Source organism: Ruditapes philippinarum, unplaced genomic scaffold, assembly GCF_026571515.1.
Source record: "Ruditapes philippinarum isolate M1 unplaced genomic scaffold, ASM2657151v2 ctg514_1_1_1_1, whole genome shotgun sequence".
In the NCBI taxonomy this organism is placed as follows: domain Eukaryota; kingdom Metazoa; phylum Mollusca; class Bivalvia; order Venerida; family Veneridae; genus Ruditapes; species Ruditapes philippinarum.
In genome coordinates this window covers 135,871-152,854 of record NW_026856698.1, presented here as the reverse complement: position 1 = coordinate 152,854, position 16,984 = coordinate 135,871, and the positions used below count along the sequence as shown (strand labels likewise).

General features: G+C 32.8%; 2 protein-coding genes across 4 annotated transcripts in view; one reads left to right on the top strand and one right to left on the bottom strand.

The window, feature by feature from the left end:
• Positions 1-226: 226 nt before the first annotated feature.
• Positions 227-10,553, bottom strand: LOC132747420 (short-chain dehydrogenase/reductase family 42E member 1-like). 3 transcript variants are annotated; one of them, XM_060736797.1, is made up of 11 exons: positions 10,409-10,553; positions 9,574-9,767; positions 9,010-9,105; positions 8,801-8,858; positions 5,000-5,115; positions 4,558-4,716; positions 3,641-3,775; positions 2,718-2,783; positions 2,313-2,376; positions 1,786-1,859; positions 227-1,279 (listed from the first exon to the last, which is right to left on the bottom strand). In XM_060736797.1, exons 2-11 carry the CDS (start codon positions 9,763-9,765, stop codon positions 1,046-1,048), a joined length of 1,194 nt encoding a protein of 397 aa, XP_060592780.1. In that variant the 5' UTR covers positions 9,766-9,767; positions 10,409-10,553; the 3' UTR covers positions 227-1,045. The 3 variants fall into 3 exon arrangements, with proteins under 3 accessions (XP_060592780.1, XP_060592781.1, XP_060592782.1); XM_060736798.1 differs by lacking the exon at positions 10,409-10,553 and adding an exon at positions 10,362-10,403; XM_060736799.1 differs by lacking the exon at positions 10,409-10,553 and adding an exon at positions 10,247-10,351.
• Positions 10,554-13,439: 2,886 nt separating this feature from the next.
• Positions 13,440-16,984, top strand: part of LOC132747419 (sperm-tail PG-rich repeat-containing protein 2-like) — a 113,715-nt gene continuing 110,170 nt past the window's right edge. The window contains exons 1-3 of the mRNA XM_060736796.1: positions 13,440-13,554; positions 15,889-16,022; positions 16,793-16,914. Coding sequence (XP_060592779.1) covers positions 15,911-16,022; positions 16,793-16,914 — 234 coding nt within the window. The 5' untranslated portion in view covers positions 13,440-13,554; positions 15,889-15,910. The remainder of the gene's footprint in view (positions 13,555-15,888; positions 16,023-16,792; positions 16,915-16,984) is intronic.

The window sequence follows — 16,984 nt, the reverse complement described above, 5'->3', positions numbered from 1 at the left end:
TATGTTGTAAATATTGTTCGTAAAAAGTATGTTAAAACTATAAAGTTGTAAAAATGTCATGTTAACTTTCAAGTAAATTATGATTTTCTTTCTTTGCTTAAGTACTACACCCTTAGTACTGATGCAGCTCTGGCCATCATTAAAGTTCACCACCAAACCGTGTGGTCAGGTGAGGTATAAAAACTGGAAAAACAGACAGGAGGCATAATAAAGAGCAACAAAGTCATAAAATAATTGACTATTTTTAATAAATATATTTCAATAGTATAATTACAATAATAGAGTTGATATTACCCATATGATGTTCAGATAGTAATTATTGGTAAAATTAATGATTGTCAAAACAAAATCATTCTGTGCTTGTTATCATTTTTATGGTCCTATCGAAAATGGTAATACATGTGTAGAACAAAAGCATTTACCATATGTTAAAAGTGGTATTGCACAATAAATTTTACATAAATACATTTTGTAAATATAAATGTATGACTAACAGTTATCAAAATATGACATGCCTTGTATCACAGCTTTTATTCTATGTTTTACTATATAATAACCAAATCCATGGCCATAATTTAATTTCTGATTAGATTTTTTGAACACAGAAATAGCCTGAAATGTTTTTTTTTTTAAAAACAACTACCAGTCATATATATAAAGTGAGGATTATAGATTAAGCACAAAATCATTAACTTTATTTTTGTTTATTACTGTAATAACTGACCCAATAGACTAGCTAATAGAAACTGTTTCAATGAAAAACATAATTACCCAGTACTTTACAAAGTAAATAAAGTGTTCAAAATTGTGATAAATTTTCTCCAATATAATTAACATAATCTCAGAAATGCTAAAATTACCCTTGAACTAGTGAATGACCATTTCAGAACAGACAAAAAATTTACTCATTTTGGAAAAAAGTTGCTTGAATGCACATAAAATTTGTGCCAGAGAAAACTGTCAACTGTCTTTGGACAAAAAAATGTCTTCTGACAAGAAAATAAAAATTACTACAAAATTTATATGAATAAAAATTATCTAATGACTATTTTGCCACAGGTAAAAATGACATAATAAGGAAAGCAAATAATGCCCCTATAAATATATTCACTATCCACTGAGTTATAGCAGACCCTTTTTTCTGTGTAGGTTTCATGTGTCCAGTGTTTATATAGTGTTGTATAACCTTCGATATATCATTCTGTATAGTAGGACTGTACTCTAACTGGTCCCTGGCTTTCTTGATACTAAATGTATGTGTAACACCTGTCTTGTATACCTAAAATCATACAATTATTATCTGTATTTAAACATTCAGTCAACACTGTTCCGAGTTCATATGATAACTTTTAAGATTTACTTATATAAGTGTACATGTACTAAAGTGCTCACTTGTACATTATTTCAGGTAAAAGCAGGTACCTGAGTAGGAATATCCAGTCTGTAGCTAGCAGGGTAGCTGCCTCACATAAAACAATTCCCTGTTTAATGCCAATTTGTAGCACACATTGGTAATGGGCAACTTATCCAGTGGTAAGCTTCACAGTGAATATTAGGCAAGGGTAGACAATACTTGATACAGAAGCAGACAATTAAGCATTGTTGTTTTTTTTAGGATTTTAGTTGCTTTGTTATGCTGAGGCATATGACTAACAACCTTAGAAATATGGAAAATTAAATGATCCAGAGTACAGCAATTTTATCATGCTATGTGATGATAGCAACAGTTTACAGTATGGAAGAATAAAGTTTTATAAATAGAAACTTCTATATGATGACTCTCACCTCTGTTCGTGTAAGTAAAGGCTGGAAGTTGTACACATAGGAGATCAGGTAATGTAACCACTCGGTTAGAAATGCTGAAAAGGATAGACCACAAAATACAGATCTGCAAGTATAATGACTTGAATCATGAATTATTCTTGCTTAATTCATGAAACAACTTTTACCAACTCGAATCATAAAATTACTTGTTTATCATTTTGAGTCATGAAAAAACTTAATACCAACTTAAATCATAAAATGTAGTTAACTGAGAATAGAAATTTTGGCTATGTCAACTACTTTCAGAGCACTTGCTATTAACTCCATAACCAGCTGAATGGACTTGCACAGCTTCCCTTTTTTTAACTGTCTATTATCAATATAGGTGATATCAAGATGAAAATTTTAAGTTGGTTAACCAACTGTACAGAGCTGGGTCATACTGCAGGGTACCCAAGGTCTATATTAGTGACAAATGCTTATTTCTTTCAATTCTAGAAGGTTATAAGGTTTAAAATAAACCAAAAAGGAATGAAAACAATGCTTACCTACAAAATATATGAGAGAAATTGGGAGTCTTAAACTTGGCATAGGGTAACCTAGACCAGTTATCTGTAAAACAGAAATAAACATAATTAGAAGACCTTTAGAAAAAATCTATATATATAATTTTATAAAACACTTCTCAAAGAATGGTTTATCAAATATCAGTAAAATTAGGGCACATTCACAAAAGAAAGCTGATAAAATGTTCTATGTTTTTAAAAGTTGTTTGTTTATATGCCTACATGTAGGTTAATGAAATAATTTCTAAAAAGTAAAATGATAAGCATAACCAAAGACAATATATTAAACTACATGTCTATATCTAGCTTAGTCTCAAGACATTTAAAATTGTAAAAAATAAATTAACTCACAAGTAATTTTAATTGACCAATAACAATAAGACTTACTAGAGGTCCAAAAAAAGAGAAAGTGTTGATTGGAGCATCATCAGAGACAAAGTATGCCTGACCAGCCTGTAATATCAAAATAAATCAAATATATTTTTTTTCTTCTGTTTTAAAATCACAACAGTACTGTCCAAGTTAAGTCTGTACTTAAAAATTTGTGAACGCAAACATTTTGATAAGTGTAAAACCAAAATGAATAAAAGTACTATAGTAATCTAAGGATTGCTGGCTGCCTGGGTTCAAACCCCATCAGGGACAAGCCGTTGTTTCCTCGAGCAAGACACTACACTCATTGCTTCGTACTGGTTGGTTCCAGGAACAGATTTGAGAGTGTTTCAATAAGCGTATAGCTTCCAACACAATCAAACTAAAATAAATTAGTATAAACTAAACTGAAAAGACTGAAAGAAAATTACACATGTATCTTCAATGTTCATCATCAGCTATGACTTTATGCTTCCTAAGGTCACCAAGTTTATAGCTGTTTCCCATCAAACCTTAAAAATGTAACTCAATAATATTGTTACGACTTTGTTTATATTTTTTCAAGCAATGCAACCTTTGTAACCCTTTATTATATGTATATTCAAATAATAAACATATTCAAATTAGTCATTAATAGCAACAGGTTCACAACAACATATGAAATCAGACAAATCTTGCTATGAGTCTCGGTATATCCATTAAATTCATACTTGAAGCAATGTCATTTTAAGACCTTCACATGCCATAGGTACCGTTTTATGATACAAGTTACATGTGAACAAAAAAAGTGTTATGTAAACCTGGGAAATATAATATAATTACATGTACAGCATTGCAATGCATACATAGTCATGTATATTATAACATCTAAAAACAAGTTTATAAATTGTTCTTATAGTGTACCAAACAATATACAGTGTAACAAGTATTGAGCTTACAGCAATACAGTTTTTATCTTCTGTTAGACCTCTCCCTGCTAGTTCATGAGCTTGAGCTAAATTTTCTACATGTAAAAAATCCTGTAATGTATCTGTCTCGTATATAATACTGAATAATCCTTTCTCTATATAATCCTGAAACAATGAAAACAACATTACAAAACAATTAGTATCAAATTTATACATTTCAACAATAGGAATACATTTGGTATTTTGCTGGTCTGTAAATAATTCTATTTTTATTTGTTATCAACACATAGAGCATTTCAAAGCATGATTTTTAGTCTACTAGCATTAAAGTATGTGGAAATGGCACAGTAAAATTAATATTATTTATCATAAGTTTTATATCGTACAAACCTTTTTTCCTTAAAAAAATTAACAAACATTAGTGAGTTCTATATGATTATATCTATGTTGGGTTTACGCTGCATCAATACAATATAGATCATATGGCAACTTTTCAGTTTCACTGGTGGAGGAAGACCTCGAGTGCGCTGGAGTAGAACCCATGACGTTCCGTAAGCTAACTGGGGAGCTTCCTCACATGAAAAAATCCCAAGTCCCTATGGGGATTCGAACCCACAACAGTGTTAAACTAAATGTATTTCAAACCAGAGACAGATATTCATAAGGCATAATAGTTATAGTACGATTTTTTTTTACCAATTTGTAAATGTTCTCTTGTTATCGACTGACCTACTTAACTGTATAAAATGCATTTGTTGGGGAAAAAAAATCTTTAAAACAAAATTTTAAAAATCTCTAATTGTTATAAAGTATAAACTGGTCACTATTGGCTTGAACTATATTCCTTTTATCTCAGGCATGACAGGTACTGGAAAAGGATTCCTCGAATTTATCTCTTACACTACAACATATATCATCAATAATCACCATATAAATTAATCACTGACCACTATTCTAGGTATATGTCTTTGTTCACCAGGTCCATATACTGCAGCTAGTCGTAAGGCACATGTATGAAGTGTTTTCCCACCATCTGTTACACTGGTGTTGGCAGATAACACTTTCTGCTCAGCTATACTTTTTGTTCTAGAATAATGATCTGGTTGCTGGAAAAAATTTAGCATAAAATCTTGAAAATGAAGTTAACAGAAGGAATAATACAAACATGTTTTTCTTTTTATTTTGTTGAATGTCTAGTTTAACAGTTTTTTGATCAAGTATAAAATTCAAGTCTAAAAAGGGATCTGGTTAGTTAAAAACATACAAAAGTATTCTTTTTGAAATTTGTTACATAACATTAACGAACAAAAGTCATTAATACGAAAATATATCAGCTGCAAAGAGGAAAATTATAAATCAGCAAAATCATGTCTGTAGAAAGTCGATCACCTTGTTGAGGGGTAGGTATGGAAGACTTTCATCACCATTTATAATTGTCTGACCACCAAATATAACATTATATGTGCTTGTATATACCAGCCTTGTCACATCGTTAGCTATACAAGCTGAAATTATTCAATCATAACATACTTTATAATATACTTTATAATTCATGTCATTATTTTATATCATTAACAAGAACTGTCGGAGGACAGTAACGCTTGACTATTCGAAAAGTTGTCACAAGGGTGTTTCATTGAGTATAATAATGCTTACCTATATGAATACATAAAATTGTCCGAAAAGGTACAAACCCTTCAGTAGTTGTGGAGATACCGTCTAACAAGCAAAAATTTACCTAGAATTTCTAAGTCAACTAGAAATGTGTCCATAGGACACGGATGCCCCCACACGCCACTGTTCTGTCAATCTTATGACTCTAGGTCAAATATTTTTCGGACTACATGTGCCACAAGTTGAAAACTAAAAATCAACAAAGGGCCACAATTCTGTTAAATTTGGTCGCAGCAAAAATTCCTTCCTTAACTGCCATCTACACATTAAGGTTGTTAATCCCAGGAAGTTTAAGCAAAATCTGCCATCCGGTTTAAGAGGAGTTGCGTTCACAAAATTTCTACACAGTATATTGAAAAAATCAACAAAGGGCCATAATTCTGTTAAATTTGGTTGCAGCAAAAATTCCTTCCTTTACTGCCATCTACACATTAAGGTTGTTCATCCCTGGAAGTTTAAGCAAAATCTGCCATCCTGTTTAAGAGGAGTTGCATTCACAAAATTTCTACATAGTATATAGTGAAAAAATCAACAAAGGGCCATAATTCTGAAAAATTTGGTCGCAGCGAAAATTCCTTCCTTTACTACCATCTACAACTTAAGGTTGTTCATCCCTGTAAGTTGAAGAAAAATCTGCCATCCGGTTTAAGAGGAGTTGCATTCACAAAATTTCTACATAGTATATAGTGAACAAGAGCTGTCAGAAGGACAGCGCGCTCGACTTTTTTAGTGCTTGCCTATAAAACAAAACTTTGACAGTTAAGGGCACACAAGACTTTAACTAGGAATTTCTTAGTACAAATCAAGAAACATTTTCACAGAGTTATCTTCTCTTGCTTACAGATAGGTCTCATGATGGCACATAAGAACTCCAACTTCCAAAGTAATATCTCAAATGTTTAAGTCAACAAGTGGACAAGAATGAAAATCTTAACTGAGTTTCTAAGTCAAAAAGGGCCATAATTCAAATAAAATCCTTAACAGAATTACCTTCTCCTGCCCATGTTTTGGGACCATGATGGTAAACAAGTATTCCAACTTTCAAATTAATATCTCAAACAGTTCAGTCAAAAAGTGGACTGGTACTAAAAACTTAACCAAGATTCTAAGTCGATAAAAGGCCTTAATTTTTAAAACAAATCCTTGACAGAGTTACCTTCTCTTGCGTACAGATGGGGGTAATGATGTGAAATAGCATTAAAAGTTTCAAAGCAATATCTCAAAGGGTTAAGGCAATAAGTGGATTTTACCCATATTCAATGTATTTTCTAAGTCAAAAAGGGGCATAATTCTGTCAAAAACCTTGACAGAGTTATGTCCTCTTGTCTGTTGATGAAGGTCGTGATGGTAAACAAGTATGGTCAGTTTCAAAGCAATATCTCCAATGGTTTTGAAATAAAGTGAGGTGGTACAAAAAACTTAACCAAGCTCAATACACTTTCTAAGTCAAAAAAGGGCCATAATTCTGTCAAAAACCTTGACAGAGTTATGTACTCTTGTCTGTAGATGGAGGTTATGATGGTGAACAAGTATGGTAAGGTTCAAAGCCATACTTGTAATACTTCTGAAATAAAGTGGGGTGGTACGAAAAACTTAACCAAGGTGTGACGCCAACGCTAACGCCGACGCCGACGCCGGGGCGAGTAGGATAGCTCCCCTTTTCATAGAAAAGTCGAGCTAAAAAATCAACAAAGGGCCATAATTCTGTTAAATTTGGTCGCAGCGAAAATTCCTTCCTTTACTACCATCTACACATTAAGGTTGTTCATCCCTGTAAGTTTAAGCAAAATCTGCCATCCGGTTTAAGAGGAGTTGCGTTCACAAAATTTCTACATAGTATATAGTGAAAAAATCAACAAAGGGCCATAATTCTGTTAAATTTGGTCGCAGCAAAATTTCCTTCCTTTACTACCATCTACACATTAAGGTTGTTCATCCCTGTAAGTTTAAGCAAAATCTGCCATCCGGTTTAAGAGGAGTTGCATTCACAAAATTTCTACATAGTATCTAGTGAAAAAATCAACAAAGGGCCATAATTCTGTTAAATTTGGTCGCAGCGAAAATTCCTTCCTTTACTACCATCTACACATTAAGGTTGTTCATCCTTGTAAGTTTAAGCAAAATCTGCCATCCGGTTTAAGAGGAGTTGCGTTCACAAGATTTCGGACGTACGGACGGACGGACGGACAAGTGCAACGCTATATGCTCCCACCTTGTGGGGGCATAAAAAAGGGGCATAATTATGTAAAAAAGCAAATCGGAATTATGGGACTTGTGCCATTCATCTTAGATAATCAACAGAAAACAAGTGTGTGAAGTTTCAATCCATTCCCTTCAGTAGTTATGGAGATACCAGCTTACACGCAAAAACTTAACCAAGAATTTCTAAGTCGAAAAAGGGGCATAATTATGTAAAAAAGCAAATCAGAGTTATGGGACTTGTGCCATTCATCTTAGATAATCACAGGGAACAAGTGTGTGAAGTTTCAATCCATTCCCTTCAGTAGTTATGGAGATACCAGCTTACATGCAAAAACTTAACCAAGAATTTCTAAGTCGAAAAAGGGGCATAATTATGTAAAAAAACAAATCAGAGTTATGGGACTTGTGCCATTCATCTTAAATAATCACAGGGAACAAGTGTCTGAAGTTTCAATCCATTCCCTTCAGTAGTTATGGAGATACCAGCTTACACGCAAAAACTTAACCAAGAATTTCTAAGTCGAAAAAGGGGCATAATTATGTAAAAAAACAAATCAGAGTTATGAGACTTGTGCCATTCATCTAAGATAATCACAGGGAACAAGTGTCTGAAGTTTCAATCCATTCCCTTCAGTAGTTATGGAGATACCAGCTTACATGCAAAAACTTAACCAAGAATTTCTAAGTCGGAAAAGGGGCATAATTATGTAAAAAAGCAAATCAGAGTTATGGGACTTGTGCCAATCATATTAGATAATCACAGGGAACAAGTGTGTGAAGTTTCAATTCATTCCCTTCAGTAGTTATGGAGATACCAGCTTACACGCAAAAACTTAACCAAGAAATTTACACGCAAAAACTTAACCAAGAATTTCTAAGTCGAAAAAGGGGCATAATTATGTAAAAAAGCAAATCAGAGTTATGGGACTTGTGCCAATCATCTTAGATAATCACAGGGAACAAGTGTGTGAAGTTTCAATCCATTCCCTTCAGTACTTATGGAGATACCAGCTTACATGCAAAAACTTAACCACAGGGACGCCGACAAATGGGTGACTGCATTAGCTCGATTATTCTGCGAATAGTCGAGCTCAAAATGTAACGCATTTCTCATTGTAAATGATGAATCATTGCTAAATTTTACAGAAGAAATTTTATTTTTTTATTATGCTTAGTATATATTATATACAATATTGTTACTATAAAAAGTGTTGTTTTTTTTGTATTAACTCCTTTTATAGTTGTGTTAATCTTACTTAGATAATTGTTTCTTAAACAATACATACAAACTTATTTCTTGCCAATATAAATTACCTTGTATAACATTTTCTGTGCCACCAACATTAACAGCCTCTATTCTTCTTCTATTTAACTAAATATAGATAAAACATAAATATTTTACCATTTCTTTATGAAACCAAATAATGTGTTTAAAATCAAAATAGTAATCATATTCCAATTTCAATAATTTCTTATAAAAAGTTGCTTGTCTCTGTCACAAAATGAGACAAAGTACATCTAACCTGTTCCCTTCCAGACATTCCATATGATGCCATGTGATAAACACAATCAACATTGGTTAACATTGTCTTTACCATGTCTCTGTTGGTCAGGTCACACTGCAACATATATATAAGTTGTATTATCTATAAATTTTATATAATTATTATTATAACCATGTTTTTATAAATCAAGTGTATCTGTTTATTTTTAGTTTGGCAAACAGGCACTAGAAATACTGTATGATGACTTCAATTTTAATGATAAAGCCAGGAGGAATAACTAATCTACATGTATGTTACCTTCCATGCAATTTTTCAAGCACATGCAGGCACCTTAGATCAACAAGCAATGCAACTTTTCCCCTTTGTAATGAAATACATTCAGATACAGATCAGAACCATCAGAAGTCTTTGTGCAAAATATATTTTAAATCCAAATAATAAGACTTGTCACAGAGACATCAAGTTAATTTTGGGAGGGCAATATCTAAGGGAACAAGACACTTCACCCCTCAAATCATAAGTAACAGTCTGACAGTAGTTTAAAAAAAAAAAAAAAAAAAGTCCCTAAAATGGAGAACTTACAATCATAAACTTCATGTTTTCTTTTAATGTCCAGATTGGATCCCTTACATCAATGAGAATCACTCTATGACCTCTAGCAGCCAGATTCCTACCTAGCCAGAAACCAGCATACCCTCCACCACCAGTAACAAGATGAACTTCTTGTCTCAAATCAGAACCATCTGTACTTTTACTACTTCTCAACACCACCATACCTAAAATATATTAAACAACATGTTATAAGGTGAAAAACACACACCTGCTCTCAAATGTGATGAAAAATAAGACTACCAATAACAATACCAGTATTTTAACCAATGTATATTCACGTCATTCAGGGGTGGTTACATTTATTCCAAGACTGGGACCAATGAAGAGTATCAGTAAAGTTTAAACATAGTTTATTTCAAACAAGTATTCACATTTATAATTTACTGATAAAACTTTACAACAAATGAAATGCATGAAAAAGAATGATTAACAAAAGAGTATTTCTTTATGTCATTAAAGTTAAGTCCTATTTGGCTCTTCTGCTTGTTACGTCAAATATGAGACTTACAATTTTGAGTCTCAGATTAAATTTGTAGTCTCAGATTAAATGAGTATAGTCAAAAACCACATGCAGAGTACGAATTAGTTTAAGGACGGATTGGTATAACGCCCATTGAGTGTTATGTAATTTTAGTTCGACTACCGATTTGTCAATAAAGTATTAAATGCCAGGGAAAAACAACGCAAAGACAAAGAAGTTCATTGGCTGTAGTTCACAAAGGGTTTTATCGTTATCAGTAGTTAAAACTATATAATACTTTCACGTGAGCATGAAAATAGAATTATAATTTGTTCAATTGTTTACTTTCATTTGACAATTGCCGTATGCCAATTTCGCGGATTTTTACGACAATACCGCAAATCTGTGTTTTATTATATCCTTATTAGTTAGGTTGGTTAGGGCTCTTTTGTTCTTCTTTTTCAGTGATATTTTTGTCATGTTGATTTAATTTCCATTTTTATCTTGATTATTTTATGAGTTGTCAACTTTTCTTAATTCCCGAAAAGTGTTCAGCATTGCCTTATATAATAAGTATATATTATTATGTAAGTATATATTAGTCTCCTAGAAATTTTGTCATTGAATCATAAATTTCGGTTATTATTAATAATCTAGTCATATCTTTATTTATTTCATGGGTACAATATAATTGTCACACATTCTCCTATTTCTATGTATATTTTTCATATTTTTCTGTGTTTCCGGTTGTTACATGTTCACAATATGTATCTCATGTTACATGTTAAAAATGTCTAAAAAAAGTAGCAATAGAAGCAGAAGATGGTTCTTGTAATTGGCCAATGAGTATATTTTTAGAACACGTTAACACCTAACATAAAAAGCTTTTGAGAAATAAGAATGAAAGCATTATTGGGGCATAATGGGCCTTTAAAAGGTACCAAACAATAGTCAAAATATTACTGATTACTTAAATATTTTTTAGACATGATTTCGCTTCCTTTCTTCCCCTTGGTATGACGCCTCGTTGACAGGTACAGGGCACCGACAGAAGATTTATAGAACTTGGGACATTGTAAATTTGAGAAAACGGAACCTTAACAAGTATCCTGCAGACCAGCTGCCAATGGCCTGACTGAAGGTGCATGGGCTAGTATAAGTACCAAATCACAGTTTTAAATGCAAATCCTTTGCTTGGCACCACAGCCTTTATCAGAGACGTAAATTACCAGGTCCGTTACAAAATGTGCCTTAAAGGTTGTTTTTTTTTTAATTGCGTTTATTTAAGGTCGCCGCCGGAAAGCCCATATGGGCGACCGTACACTCAAGTCGGGCCATCCTAGAGCGTCCCGCCGAGATTTTTTCGTCGATTTTTTCCAGCTTTATTGGTGGAGGAATACCCCAGGTGCCCCTCCGGGCATTATTTCAGGCACGAGCGGGCACCTGGGTAGAACCACCGACCTTCCGCGTAAGCCAGCTGGATGGCTTCCTCACATGAAAGATTTCGACCCGAGTGAGGATCGAACCTCAGCGGTGAGGGACCTGTTATCTCAAGTCAGCGACCTTAACCACTCGGCCACGGAGGCCCCTGCCTTAAAGGGCTGATTGGGGGTCATTAAGTATAGACAGTCTGTAATTTCGAGTCAATGCACTTAATCCTTAAAGGGATTTAATAATCATGGGTGACTTGACCTATATGGTGGTGTTGTACATGTAGTTTAAGTTGTCATTTATTTATTATTTTGAGTGATCTCAATTACCATTTACAAAGGTGACAATCAATTACAAATCATGCTTTAATAACGGTATGTATCTAGTCATGCATACTGAATCCCATTTGTAGGATACGCATGTAAGTTGTTTTTGATATATTCAGTAATTTCACACGATACACTCGGAAATATCAACAGCATGTAATAAAAAATGTACTCAAAAGTCTTTAGTAGAAATCTTCTAACTTTTGAAAACAGATACAAATTATTAGCTTTTTACATAATCTTGCACCGAAATATATATCTGGCCTACTGTTTTTTTTTCTCTCAAAAAGATAGATATAATCTTCGCTCTTCAACAAATAAAAATCTTGCCCTCTTCAGGCCACAGACAAATTATAACATTTCCATACAAATGGACGCATTTTGGAATACATTTCAAGCTGACATTAAAATACAGAGTAAATTTTTAACATTTTAAAAACGTTAACTGATGGTTAATTTAATAAAGCAATACAGCTTAAATCACTATATGCTAAAACTGATTTTTTTCGTGCTGAACATTACATAGATCTTTACAAAACCATCTTCAATCGTAAGACTTTTGTTAACATTGATTGATAACTGCATGTCTGTATGTAGTTTAATTTCTGATTTTTATAAATAAATACTTCAGAAGAGTGTTTGTTGTAATAGCGGAAAACAGAATCCCTAAAGAAAGCCCAAAATTGTAAAATGTTGCAGGCTCGGTTTGATTGAGTCTGTTCATGGACGGTACTGGAAAGTGCAAGTTACCTTCACGCCCCCTATCACCGGCTTAAGCAGAATTCAACATTTAAACACAAAAATGGTGATTTTTGAATTTAGAAACATCCGCAAATCTATGTGTTCATACGGCAGTTATCATGCAACCTTCAATGTGACACAGTAGTGTCATTCCATCAAAAGCGGCCTATGGTCCCCAAGTAAAAGAATGCGTAAGTTTATTTATATCACAATAAAGTTGTACAATAAAGTTGTTTCAATTTTCAAATGAGAGACCCTGATGGATGTATAAAGATATTGTATACAACTTTAATTTGTACAGAAATTCCGCGTTGGGGAAACATCTATTTCTGACACTCATAACAGACTTTAATTAAAGTCTATGCATGCTTATCCTTATCTTTCCTTTCCAGATTTTTATAAAGTAATAAAAGTTATAAATTCTTTATATTTAAAGAAGGTAGCTTATTATGAAAATACCATAGGCACTTGGTTTCGGGATAAAAAGCCTTTTGAAGGTTTTTTTTTAGTAATATCGGAAAAATGACGAATTTGGAATCGAGACATCTACGTTAAAAAATCGTTACATTCAATCAAATTTGGGTTCTACAAACCCTTCAAAAGGCTTTTTATCCCGAAACCAAGTGCCTAAGGAAAATACATCAAAGATAACGCAGTTATAAAGATTATAACATTTAGTCTTATTCAACAAAAAAGGAAAATTTACTGTACTGTATTCACTATTTTATTTTTAAATACAGAAAACAATCATGTAATTGTTTATTTTAAACTTTAAAAAAAACCTGAAGTTGTTGTTTCTTTTTTTCCTCTTTTTTTACACTTTCCGTGGCTTGTACGTACTTTTCGTTATTAAACTTCTGCAATGTCGTTAACTTTGCCGTCAACTGGTCGTTTATTTATGCGCCATTTTGAACCATGGCAACGAACAAGCTCCTGGTTAAATTTTAAACTATTTTAACTGAATTTGATAGAAAAAACGCAAACATTGATCAGGTAATTTGAAATTTCGTTATATCGATATGATAGCTTTAAAATTGGTTCAATTTTAATGCTCTAACTGTACTCTAAATGCACGAAAAGTTTGCATTTTGACTTTTTTGCAAATCCTATCTAGGATAGAGCCGATTTTGAGATTCATCATTGGTAGATTTTGAAGATAATATAGTTTAAGTCTTTGTAGATGTCAAGTTTTAATTGACTTTAAAGTTTACTAAACAATGTTGATTTGTAATTAAATAAGCATGGTCAGCAAAATCTATTTCTTCCAATTAAGCCTTAAGGCAAAAGAAATTTGTCATCATGCAGTAACAAAGTCGGTGAAGGATATGAAACAGGAAGTCCTATAGACAAAAATTTAAAGTCGATCTCTGTGTTACAATCAATGGCCATTATTTATGATACACAACATAGCAGTATTTGTGTTTTCACACTTTTTTTTCGGGGATTGAAAATTCAACTCGTCCAGTCGTATTATGATAGATCGTCGGGTGTCCTAAATTCATCCCTGTCCTTGAGTCAACACCTTTACTGTGTATGTCAGAAAGTCTCAACAAATGTCAGTTAATAAAGAAAACAGTTGTATATTTTTATACATCAAAGTAATTTAATGTATTTGCAAAATACTTTATCATAGAACGGATCATAAGGAAAAATAGTGTATCAAACTATAAAATGCTTAGGGTAACAAATCATGGCCATCCAAGGATATTACTAGTAGACATTAATGCAGGTCGAGTACAAAATTGTTGTATGCTCATCCAGCAGGACAAAGGGAAAGTTGCTGATGTAATTAAAAAGCTAGAATTCACAAAATCAGTTTAACATCTAACGATGGAAAAGTGGAAACAAAGCCTGTGCTTCAGGCCATGTACAATTTGCGCACCTTACAAAGCTCTGAATGCACTGTTGGATACAGGTGTGACTGGTATATGCCTGACAATACCCTGTAAAGTGCGCAACCAACACATAACCTGTCAAATTTATGGAAAGAAATTTATTATGAGAATTTTTAGCTGTCTTTGGCATCGGCGAAGTTTATCTTGAATGTCGAGGCAAAAATGCAGGACAAGTAGCAAAGCATGCAGGACGAGTAGAAATTTGATTGAGTATTACTATTTGAAGTCCCTGAATGTACTAGTACAAAGGATGAAGAAATAATAGGACCCTTCTTCCTAAACAAGTCTAGTTTCTTTCTACCCTTTGAACTGTCTTTTGAATTCTATACTGACTTTTTGCAAAGTATTTTGAATTGTGTGATATTGTTTATTGTAACCTGTTTTTTCCTTGAGCAATAAATTTTGCAATCATTGCTTAGTACTAGTTGATTCTAAGAATAGATTCTAGAGCGTTTCAAAACGTTTACAGTTTCCAACACATTCAAGCTTCCAACACATTTAAACTAAAATAAATTCTGTAAAAACTAAAGTTAATAACAATGTAAGCATGACAAATACAAGAAGATTGATGATAAATTTTGAGGAAAATCAAAACTAAATGGTTGAGACTAAATCATTCCATTATCTGAATGAACTTTGGCAAATTAATCTATTTTTATATTGAAAATGTGGGCGCAATTTTTTATAGATTGAGCAAAAATTGAGTGGTTAAGGTGTCTGCCTCTCAACCCAGAGATCATGGATTCGAGCCCTACTCGGGTCACGACCATGTTTTCTCATAATGACAAGTATGGCTGGGTTCAGGAAGTGATGATAAATTTTAGAAATTAATACTAAAGTTGCCCAAGAATCATTCATTTCTGCAATAACTTGCAAACTTTTTGAAATTTAAATATTTTTTAAACCAAAAAACGAGCATATTTGCCATTGCGGATGGGTCTAATAGTCAGACCCTGATGGTGACACTATGAAAAAGCCTATAATAAAATTTTCATTTACAATATCCAACTCAATTCAATTAAGATTCACTATTGATAATTGCTTTTATAAGATTTAAAGTGGGATAATATTAGGGACCAATGGTTATTTTGATGAGGATATGGTTAAAATAATTGATGGACAGGATTTAAAGAAGCATATTAAGACAATTGATATTTGATAGCTAAATTTAATATCAGCCAATGACTATTTTTAATATCAGCAGATTTTTTTAATTATTTATTTGTCATTCATATAGTCTGCTGATGTGATATACAGGTTTGAGATCTAATTTAAGTCCCAGCTAGCATGTTAGGTCATATTTGTGTTGTTCAGGCTACATTCCCCTGTTTCTCAAGTTAGTAACCTTTATAACTAATAATAAATATTAATCCCGTATTTTTTTCAGTATTTGTATGATCTAGCAATCTAGTTAATCCTATTATCTTTTCAGGAAAAGTTGATAAAAACCAAACATGTATGACAGAGCACCCCGCGATATATCAAAAGTTGTAGGTAGTACTGCACAAAATGTTGGGCCTGGTTCTTATGATGCAGATGCTCCACCCAAGACCAGGTTTAAAGCAGGTAAATTAGCAAAGATTTAATTTCCTGAAGTTAATTAAGAAAACATAATGTTAGGCTGAGTAAACATAAACATGTGTTTATGTTCATATACAAGTGCCACACTAAATCCTGATTGAAAAGTGTTGTATTGCGATGAGGATATTTTAAAAGTTATCATCACAAAACTCACTGAGAGTACTTGCTTATCATTATGTCTTGAATTTATAAGACAAGGTGCATTATTCTGAAAGATATATTTTTAAAGTTATGCCCCCTTTTAACTAACAGTTTTTGTCAAAATTACCTATTCAGTAGAATGATTTCAAAAACATGAAATAAGGAATAATTGTTTGTTTTGTCAAGGTACAGTTGTAAGGCACGGATCATTATTCTGAAAGCTGTATTTTCTGAGTTATGCCCTTTTTAATCTCTGAGAATTTTCATCAAAATTGCTAATTAAGTAGGATGATTTTTAAAAACATCAAAGTTAACAACATGAAACTTGAAATACTTGATAATTTAAATTATGACAAGGCAAAGTTGAAAGGCAAGGGGCATTATACTGAATTTGAAAGCAACATTTTGAGAAGTTACGTATGCCCCTTTTTTGACTTACAAATATTGGTTTTAATAGTTGTTACCCTTTATAGACAAGCATTATCACCACACGCGGTGCCCTTGTACATTTATAATCACAAACAAGGTCTATGATTGAACATGTATTTGAAATTGTATAGCATTTTAATAATTTTGTTTGAAATTTAAAAAAAACTATTTTATATGTTTTATAGATGGATATGCCCCATTTTTGTCAATGACAAGCAGGGAGACCTTCTTGAACATTACTGACCAGGTGGTGGCTGCCCCAGGGCCAGGTCACTATGACCCAGGATTCGCACAAGATGCTATAAAGGTAAACTCTTTGTTTTAACTCTGCCTCAGAATTTCTTATGCCCTCTATTTCTTATTTCCCTTTGCAAAAT